Source organism: Chamaea fasciata, unplaced genomic scaffold (genome assembly GCF_029207755.1).
Source record: "Chamaea fasciata isolate MVZ Bird 193981 ecotype frontalis unplaced genomic scaffold, bChaFas1.0.hap1 SCAF_589, whole genome shotgun sequence".
NCBI lineage: Eukaryota > Metazoa > Chordata > Aves > Passeriformes > Sylviidae > Chamaea > Chamaea fasciata.
Window position 1 is genome coordinate 53941 of NW_027094674.1, and position 10532 is coordinate 64472.

Below are 10532 nucleotides of genomic sequence, written 5' to 3' on the forward strand. Positions count from 1 at the left end.
AAAAACCCCACAAAAACACCCAAAAAACCCCAAAAACTGGAAAAAAAATCGATTTAATTCGGTGGGGGAGGGGCGGGGTCTCCGGGGGGGGGAGGGGCTTCCCCCCTTTTTTTTTTTAAATTTTTAAATTTTTTTTTTTAATTTTTTTTTATTTTTCTTCTTTCTCCATACGAAACGTCACCGCGGTGCGGGGGGAGGGGGAGGGGAGAGGGTGGGGGAGGGGCTTCGGGCTGGGGGGAGGGGTCGCTACAACCAGAAACCAGCACGGTGAGGGGGGAGGGGAAAAAACGGGGAAAAACCGGGAAAATTCGGGAAAAACCGGGAAAAACCGAGGAAAAACCGGGCAAACAAAGGGGGGAGGGGCTGGACGCGGGGCCCCCCCGGGGTTGGGGGCGTTTTTTGGGGCAGTTCCGGGGGTTTTGGGGGCGCCGCGGGGCCTTTGCCGGCGCTACCAGAAGTCGCGGCGATGGTACGAGTCGGGGTCGCAGAACTTGGTGACCACGACGCGGTTGGCGAACTTGCGGCCGGTCAGGCCCTGCATGGCCTTCTGGCAGTCGAACACCGAGGTGAACTCCACGAAGATCTGGGCGGAAAAACCGGGATTTCGGTTAATTTGGGGTGGCTTGGGGGGGTTTCGGTGATTTCGGGTCATTTCGGGTCATTTTGGGTCATTTCGGGGGGATTTGGGGCACAGGTCAGGGTCAGACCCACAGGGGCCTTCTGGCAGTCGAACACCGAGGTGAACTCCACGAAGATCTGGGCGGAAAAACGCGGATTTTGGGGAAAGGGTTTGGGGTGCCACACCTGGGCGCACCTGGGCACACACCTGGGCGCACCTGGGCACACCTGGGCACACCTGGATCCATCCCACACCTGTCCCACCCTGCCAGGGCCACACCTGGGCGCACACCTGGGCGCACTTGGGCACACCTGGGCACACCTGGGCGCACCTGGGCACACCTGGGCACACCTGAGTGCACCTGGGCACACACCTGGGCGCACACCTGGGCACACCTGGGCGCACCTGGGCACACACCTGGGCACACCTGGGCGCACCTGGGCACACCTGGGCACACCTGAGTGCACCTGGGCGCACAGGTGAGCCGATTTCTCCGCTCTCCCACCTTCCCACAGCTCCGAACCTTCCCAGACCCCAACACCTCCAGAGTGTGGATCCATCCCACACCTGTCCCACCCTGTCAGGGCTGCACCTGGGCGCACCTGGGCACACCTGGGCGCACCTGGGCACACCTGGGCACACCTGGGCGCACACCTGGGTGCACCTGGGCACACCTGGGCACACACCTGGGCACACCTGGGCGCACCTGGGCACACCTGGGCACACACCTGGGCGCACCTGGGCGCACCTGGGCACACACCTGGGTGCACACCTGGGCACACCTGGGCACACCTGGGCACACACCTGGGCACACACCTGGGCGCACAGGTGAGCCGATTTCTCCGCTCTCCCACCTTCCCACAGCTCCGAACCTTCCCAGACCCCAACACCTCCAGAGTGTGGATCCATCCCACACCTGTCCCACCCTGCCAGGGCCACACCTGGGCGCACCTGGGCGCACCTGGGCACACCTGGGCACACCTGGGCGCACCTGGGCGCACAGGTGAGCCGATTTCGCCGCTCTCTCACCTTCCCGCAGCCCGGCACCTCGACGCCGTCCACGGGCCGCGGGATCTCGATGGATTTGACGGTGCCGTACTTGCCGCACTCGTCGCGGACGTCCTCGACGATCTCCTCGTACTCCTCGTCGTCCAGCAGCTCCTCGGGCAGCACCATGTTGAGCAGGCAGAGCACCTCGGTGGGGTGGCCGCCCATCTGCACCTGCGAGCTCATCAGCCCCGGCACCTGCAGCGTCACCGGCGTCTGGTTGATGGTGCTCTGCGGGCCGGAGCGGCGGAAGGTGACCGGAAAACCGGGGAGAACGGGGAAAGTTAATGGGAAAGTTGGGGGGGAATGGGGGAAAAATCAGGGGAAAAATGGGAGAAAATTGGGGGAGAATTAATGGGGAAAAGGGGGAAAATTGGGGGAAAATTAGGGAAAAATTGGAGAAAAATTAACGGGAAATTGGGGGGAAAACGGGGGAAATTTGGGGAAAAATCGGGGAAAAAACGGGAGAAAATTGGGAAATTAGGGGAAAATCAGGGGGAAATGGGAAAAATTGGGGGAAAATTAATGGGAAAATGGGGGAAAAATTAACGGGAAAATGGGGGAAACCAAAAAAGGAAATGGGAGAAAACCGGGGAATTTCGGGCGTTTTGGGGAAGGGATTTCGGGGGGATTTGGGGGGGAAATTTTGGGAATTCTGGGGAATTTTGGGGTCCCCCCCACTCACCAGGGTGGCGTTCGTGGGGGATTTGGGGCCGTTTTCGGGGGGGATTTTGCGGTTTCTCAGGGGTTTTTTGGGGGATTTTCCGGGGGATTTTCTGGGATTTGGGAATTCTGGGGAATTCGGGGGATTTTCGGCGTCCCCCCCACTCACCAGGGTGGCGTTCTTGGGGATTTTGGGGTTTTCGGGGGGGGATTTTGGGGTTTTCAGGGGGGGATTTTGGGGTTTCTTGGGGGGTTTTTTTGGGGATTTTCGGGGGGATTTTCTGGGATTTGGGAATTCTGGGAATTCTGGGGAATTCGGGGGATTTTCGGCGCCCCCCCACTCACCAGGGTGGCGTTCTTGGCGCCCACGCTCGCCCTCTGCACCAGCAGCTTCTTGTCTCCCAGCTGCATCCCGTTGAGCCCCGCGATGGCCTGGGGGGGACACGGGCATTTCGGGGCCGTTTTCCCGGGAATTTGGGCGCCATTCCCAGGCCCTTCCGGCACCGTTTTATCGGGTGATTCCAGAACCGGTTCTGCCCATTTTGGGCACCACGGTTAAGGTGGTTCTGGCACCATTTCCAGGTGATTTTGGCGCCGTTTTCTGGCAGTTTCGGGGCGATTTTTTGGGATCTTTGTGCCATTTCGGGGCGGTTTCGGGGCCGTTTATGGTGGGATCTTTGTGCCGGTTTTGGGGCCGTATTTGGTGGGATTTTTGTGCCGGTTTTGGTGGCACCTTTGCGCCATTTTTGTGCCGTTTTTGGCGCGGTTTTCGGGGCAGTTTTGGCCAGTTTTTGGTGGGATCTTTGTGCCATTTTTGGCACATTTTCGGGGCGGTTTCTGGCCGTTTTTGGTGGGATTTTTGCGCCGTTTTTGGGGCGGTTTTGGGGCGGTTTTCGGGGCGGTTTTTGGGGCGGTTTTGGGCGGTTTCTGGTGGGATCTTTGTGCCATTTTTGGCACATTTTCGGGGCGGTTTCGGGGCGGTTTTTGGTGGGATCTTTGTGCCGTTTCTGGCACATTTTCGGGGCGGTTTCTGGCCATTTTTGGTGGGATCTTTGTGCCGTTTTTGGCACAGTTTTCAGGGTGGTTTCTTGCCGTTTTTGGTGGGATTTTTGCGCCGGTTTCGGGGCGGTTTCTGGCCGTTTTTGGTGGGATCTTTGTGCCATTTTTGGCACATTTTCGGGGCGGTTTCGGGCGGTTTTTGGTGGGATTTCGGTGCCGTTTTCGGCGCGGTTTCGGGGCGCACCTGGTCGGTGACGTTGATGTCCACGTACTCGCAGAAGGCGTAGCCCTTGCTCAGCCCCGTGGCGCTGTCCTTGACCAGGTTAAAGGCCTTGAGGGGCCCGAAGGACGTCAGCAGCTCCTTCACCTGCGGCGGCGCGAGGAACGGGCTGGGCCACCCGCAATCCGGGAATTCCCGCCCGGAATCCGGGAAATCCCGCCCAAAATTCAGAATTCCCGCCCGGAATCCGGGAATTCCCGCCCACAGAAATTCCAGAATCCCCACAAAGAGTTTGGGATTCCCACCTAGAAGCTTTAGAACTCCCACCCCAGCAAATTCCAAGTTCCCCTGGAGTTGGGGAATTCCCACCCCAAACTCCGGAATTTGTACCCAGAGTTCGGGAATTTCCACCCGAAACTCCGGAATTCCCACCCAGAATCTGGAATTCCCACCCGGAAATCCAGGATTCCCCCGGAGTTCGGGAATTCCCACCCGAAACTCGGGGGTTCCCACCCGAAATCCGGGAATTTCCATCCAGAAATTCGGGAATTCCCACCCGGGAATTTGGGAGTCCCCTCCCCCCCCCCAAAAAAATCCTGGGGGTCTTTTCCTGCTCCTTGTCCTGATCCCAGCCAAATTCGGGGGAATTTTGGGGAATTTTGGGGGAATTTTGGGGGATTTTTGGGGATTTTGGGGGATTTTTTGGGGATTTTTGGCGATTTTTTTGGGGATTTTTAGGGATTTTTGGGGGATTTTTGGGGTTTTTTGGGGATTTTTTGGGGGATTTTTTGGGGGATTTTGGGGATTTTGGGGATTTTTTGGGATTTTGGGGCTCACCTGGTCGTCGTTCAGGTAGTTGGGGAGGCCCCCGATGAAGAGTTTGTGGGCGGAGTCAGGGACCACCGTGGACACCACGCCTGGGGGACGAACAACCCAAAAAATCACCCAAAAAAACCCCAAAATCACCCAAAACAACCCCAAAAAACCCCAAATCACCCAAAAAACCCCAAAAATCACCCAAAACAACCCCAAAAAAACCAAAATCACCCAAAAAACCCCAAAACAGAAAAAAACACCCCAAAAAACCCCAAATCACCCAAAAAACCCAAAAAACCCCAAAAATCACCCAAAACAACCCCAAAAAAACCAAAATCACCCAAAAAACCCCAAAACAACCCCAAAAATCATCCAAAAAAACCCCCCCAAACCCCGAATCACTCAAAAAAATCCCAAAAAATCACCCCAGACAACCCAAAAAACCCCAAAAAACCCCAAAAAACCCCCCAAAACCAAGAAAGCCCCCCAAAAACCACAAAACACCAAAAAAAAAACCCAAAATCACCCAAAAAACCCCGAAAAACTTTTGGGGTAAATTTTGGGGTGAATTTGGAGATTTTTGGGGTGAGTTTGGGGATTTTTGGGTGGATTTTTGGGGGGAAATTGGGGATTTTTGGGGTGAATTTGGGGATTTTTGGGGTGAATTTGGGGATTTTTGGGGTGAATTTAGGGATTTTTGGGTGGATTTTTGGGGTGAATTTGGGGATTTTTGGGTGGATTTTTGGGGTGAATTTGGGGATTTTTGGGTGGATTTTTGGGGTGAATTTGGGGATTTTTGGGGCGATTTTGGGGTGAATTTGGGGATTTTTGGGGCGATTTTGGGGTGAATTTGGGGATTTTTGGGGTGATTTTTGGGGTGAGTTTGGGGATTTTGGGGTGGATTTTTGGGGTGATTTTTGGGGTGAATTTGGGGATTTTTGGGTGGATTTTTGGGGTGGATTTTTGGGGTGAATTTGGAGATTTTTGGGTGGATTTTTGGGGTGATTTTTGGGATGAATTTGGACATTTTTGGGGTGATTTTGGGGTGACTTTTGGGGTGATTTTGGGGCATTTTGGGGTGGATTTTTGGGGTGAATTTGGGGATTTTTGGATGGATTTTTGGGGTGAATTTGGGGATTTTGGGGTGGATTTTTGGGGTGAATTTGGGGATTTTTGGGGCGATTTTGGGGTGATTTTTGGGCTGAATTTGGGGATTTTGGGGTGGATTTTTGGATGGATTTTTGGGGTGAATTTGGGGATTTTGGGGTGAATTTGGGGCATTTTGGGGTGGATTTTTGGGGTGAATTTGGGGATTTTTGGGGTGATTTTTGGGGTGAATTTGGGGATTTTTGGGTGGATTTTTGGATGGATTTTTGGGGTGAATTTGGGGATTTTTGGGGTGATTTTTGGGGTGAATTTGGGGATTTTTGGGTGGATTTTTGGGGTGGATTTTTGGGGTGAATTTGGAGATTTTTGGGTGGATTTTTGGGGTGATTTTTGGGATGAATTTGGACATTTTTGGGGCGATTTTGGGGTGATTTTTGGGGTGAATTTGGGGATTTTTGGGGTGATTTTTGGGGTGAGTTTGGGGATTTTGGGGTGGATTTTTGGGGTGATTTTTGGGGTGAATTTGGGGATTTTTGGGTGGATTTTTGGGGTGGATTTTTGGGGTGAATTTGGAGATTTTTGGGTGGATTTTTGGGGTGATTTTTGGGATGAATTTGGACATTTTTGGGGTGATTTTGGGGTGACTTTTGGGGTGATTTTGGGGCATTTTGGGGTGGATTTTTGGGGTGAATTTGGGGATTTTTGGGGCGATTTTTGGGGTGAATTTGGGGATTTTGGGGTGGATTTTTGGATGGATTTTTGGGGTGAATTTGGGGATTTTGGGGTGGATTTCGGGGCGATTTCGGCGCATTCCGGGGCGCCCACCTGGCACGTAAACCGAGGGGTTCTCCGACATGCCGGGCAGCGGCTGGTAGTCGTGGGGCCGCCGGATTTTCAGCGACTGCCCCTGGAAGATGATCCCGTCGAACGCCATCGCCTGCGTCGTCTCGTCCACCGAGCGGAACTGCGGAGGGAAAACGGACCCAAAAACTCCGGATTTCGGGCAAATCCGGGCGGAAAGTCACGGAGCTGCCGCGGGGAAAGGAGCGGGAGAGCTCGGTCCCGGAAAATCCCCGGGGAAATCGCCCCGGGGCCGGAGGAAAAGGGGCGGGGGGGAGGGGATCCTGGGGGTTTGTGGGGAAGAATTTGGGGAAATCCTGGGATTTTCTTGGGGGCGGTTTCTGGAGTTTGGGGGGTTTTCCTGGAGCGGTTTCGGGAGGTTTGGGGGGATTTCGGGGATTTTTTTCTTTTTTTTTTGGTTTTTTTTGGAGGGAATTTCAGCAGTTCCGAAGGAGAATTCGGGGGTTTTTTGGGAAGGGTTCGTGGGAATTTCGGGGCGGAATTTTGGGGCTGTTCTGGGGTTTTTGGAGCCCTTTTTGGGGAATGTGTTTGGGGTTTTCTGAGCTGTTTTTGGGGATGTTTTTGGGGCTTTTTGGGTTTTTTTTGAGCTGTTTTTGGGGCCACTTCTGAGGATTTTGGGGGTTTTTTTTGAGCTGTTTTAGGGGTTGTTTTGGGGGTTTTTTAAGCTGTTTCTGGGGAACATTTTGGGGCCGTTTCGGGGTTTTTTAAGCCGTTTTTGGAGCCGTTTCTGAGGATTTTGGGGGTTTTTTTTGAGCTGTTTTTGAGGAATGTTTCTGGGGCCGTTTTGCAGTTTTTTAAGCCGTTTTTGGAGCCGTTTCTGAGGATTTTGGGGGTTTTTTTTTGAGCCGTTTTTGGGGTTGTTTCTGGGGTTTTTTAAGCCGTTTTTGGGGCCACTTCTGAGGATTTTGGGGGTTTTTTTTGAGCTGTTTTTGAGAAATGTTTCCGGGGCCGTTTTGGGGTTTTTTGAGCCGTTTTTGGAGCCATTTCTGAGGATTTTGGGGTGTTTTTTTTGCTGCTTTTGGGGCCAACCCCTGGGAATTCCCGTCCCCTTCCCCCGCCGAGCCCCCAAATCCCCGGGATTTTCCCCCAAATGCCCGAATTCCCCCCGAGCTCCCGGGATTCAGGCCGAGACCTCGAGGAAGGCGAAGTTCTTGTCCTGGTTGATCTGCACGGCCAGCACGGGGTTCCCGGGGGCCTGGGTCAGCCCGCCCAGGCGCATCTGCGCGTTGAAGAAATCCATCATCGCCTCCTGCGGGGGGAAAAACGGGATTGGGGTCAGGAAAAGGGGATTTGGGGTTAAAGAAATGGGATTTGGGGACAGGAAAATGGGATTTGGGGTTAAAAAAAGCGGATTTGGGGTCAGGAAAATGGGATTTGGGGACAGGAAAATGGGATTGTGGGTCAGGAAAATGGGATTTGGGGTCAGGAAAATGGGATTTGGGGTTAAAAAAAGGGGATTTGGGGTAAAAAAATGGGATTTGGAGTCAGGGAAATGGGATTTGGGGTTATAAAAGGGGATTTGGGGTCAGAAAAATGGGATTTGGGGTTAAAAAAACGGGATTGGGGTCAGGAAAATGGGATTTGGGGACAGGAAAATGGGATTGTGGGTCAGGAAAATGGGATTTGGGGTCAGGAAAATGGGATTTGGGGTTAAAAAAAGGGGATTTGGGGTAAAAAAATGGGATTTGGAGTCAGGGAAATGGGATTTGGGGTTATAAAAGGGGATTTGGGGTCAGAAAAATGGGATTTGGGGTTAAAAAAAACGGGATTGGGGTCAGGAAAATGGGATTTGGGGTTAAAAAAATGGGATTTGGGGTCAGGGAAATGGGATTGAAATCCATCACCACCTCCTGGGGGAAAAAAACGGGGATTGGGGTCAGAAAAATGGGATTTGGGGACAGGAAAATGGGATTTGGGGTTAAAAAAAGGGGATTGGGGTCAGAAAAATGGGATTTGGGGACAGGAAAATGGGATTGTGGGTCAGGAAAATGGGATTTGGGGTTAAAAAAATGGGATATTGTGTTAAAAAATGAGATTTGGGGTTAAAAAAATGGGATTTGGGGTTAAAAAAATGGGATTTGGGGTTAAAAAATGGGATTGTGGGACAGGAAAACGGGATTGAAATCCATCATCGCCTCCTGGGGGGACAAAACGAGATTGGGGTGAAAAGAACGGGATTTGGGGAGACAAAAATGGGGGTTTGGGTCACAGAAAAGAGATTCTGGGACAGAAATCTGGGATTTTGGGTCAGGAAAAATAAACCCCCGGGATTCCGGGGACAGGAAAACGGGAATTTTGGGTCAGGAAAGTGGAAATCGGGGGGGGGGGGGGGGCTTTGGGGGCAGGAAAACCCCAAATCGCCCCCAAAGCCGCCCAGCAAGGCCCCAAACCCCCAAATAACCCCAAATAACCCCCAAAACACACCAAAAAATCCCCAAAACCCAAAATAACCCCCAAAATCCCCCCCAAAATCCCCCAAACCCCCCCAAAAAATCTCCAAAAACCCCCCCAAAACAAACCCCCAAACCACCAAATCACCCCCCAAAAACCCCCCCAAAAGCCCCCCAAAACCCCAAAATAAACCCCCAAACCACCAAATCACCCCCAAAACCCCCCAAAAAACCCCCCAAAACCCCAAAATAAAGCCCCAAACCACCAAATCACCCCCAAAACCCCCCAAAAAACCCCCCAAAACCCCAAAATAAACCCCCAAACCACCAAATCACCCCCAAAACCCCCCCAAAACCCCCCCAAAACCCCAAAATAAACCCCCAAACCACCAAATCACCCCCAAAACCCCCCAAAAAACCCCCAAAAACCCCAAAATAAACCCCCAAACCACCAAATCACCCCCAAAAACCCCCCAAAACCCCCCAAAACCCCAAAATAAACCCCCAAACCACCAAATCACCCCCAAAACCCCCCCCAAAACCCCCCCAAAACCCCAAAATAAACCCCCAAACCACCAAATCACCCCCAAAACCCCCCAAAAAACCCCCCAAAACCCCAAAATAAACCCCCAACCACCAAATCATCCCCAAAACCCCCCCAAAACCCCCCCAAAACCCCAAAATAAACCCCCAAACCACCAAATCACCCCCAAAAGCCCCCCAAAAAACCCCCAAAACCCCAAAATAAACCCCCAAACCACCAAATCACCCCCAAAACCCCCCAAAACCCCAAAATAACCCCTGAGAAAACCCCCCAACCCCCCAAATAACCCCCCCACCCCCCCCCGGCGCCCGGCGACCTCGGTGATGCCGAAGGGGATGTTGCCCACGTAGAGGCGCCGCGCCTGCCGCGTCATCTGGCTGCCCACCACCGGCACCGGCGTCGGCGTCACCGCCAGCCCGTCGGGGGTCATGGTGGGCAGCAGCGCCGTGGCCGGGATCTGCCCCGCCGCTGCCAGGGGACAGCGCTCGCTGGGGGCGCCACGGGGGCTGGGGGCTGGGGGGGGGCTGGGGTCCCTGGGGTCCCTGGGAGGGGATTTGGGGTCCCTGGGGTCCCTGGGAGGGGGTTTGGGGTCCCTGGGGTCCCTGGGAGGGGGTTTGGGGTCCCTGGGGTCCCTGGGAGGGGATGTGGGGGGATTGGAGAAGGTTTGGGGTCCCTGGGGGGTGGGCTGGGGTCCCTGGGGGGGGAGCTGGGGTCCCTGGGGGGGGAGCTGGGGTCTCTGGGAGGGGGTCTGGGGTCTTTGGGGTCCCTGGGAGGGGATTTGGGGTCTCTGGGAGGGAATTTGGGGTCCCTGGGGTCCCTGGGAGGGATTTGGGGTCTCTGGGGTCCCTGGGTGGGGTTTGGGGTCCCTGGGGGGGATTTGGGGGGATTGGGGAAGGTTTGGGGTCTCTGGGAGGGGGGCTGGGGTCTCTGGAATGGAGTTTGGGGTCTCTGTGTGGGGCTCTGGGGTCCCTGAGTGGGGTTTGGGGTCTCTGGGTGGGATTTGGGGTCCCTGGGGTCCCTGGGAGGGGGGCTGGGGTCCCTGGGGTCGCTAGGAGGAGGTTTGGGGTCTCTGGGGTCTCTGGGGGGGTTTTGGGGTCCCTGGGGTGGATTTGGGGGGATTGGGGAAGGTTTGGGGTCTCTGGGAGGGGATTTGGGGTCCGTGGGTGGGGTTTGGGGTCCTTGGGGGGGGTCTGGGGTCTCTAGGAGAGAATTTGGGGTGTCTGGAGAGGATTTGGGGTCTCTGGGATGGAGTTTGGGGTCTTTACG

General features: G+C 54.3%; 1 protein-coding gene across 1 annotated transcript; it reads right to left on the reverse strand.

The window, feature by feature from the left end:
- Window positions 1-34: 34 nt before the first annotated feature.
- On the reverse strand, window positions 35-10314 carry U2AF2 (U2 small nuclear RNA auxiliary factor 2; the record flags this gene model as incomplete). Its single annotated transcript, XM_066209013.1, has 8 exons — window positions 35-583; window positions 1649-1897; window positions 2675-2761; window positions 3573-3695; window positions 4386-4465; window positions 6297-6435; window positions 7465-7581; window positions 9583-10314. Coding segments are annotated over 8 exons (1662 nt in total), but the record flags the coding sequence as incomplete, so codon positions are not given.
- Between the last annotated feature and the right edge of the window lie 218 nt (window positions 10315-10532).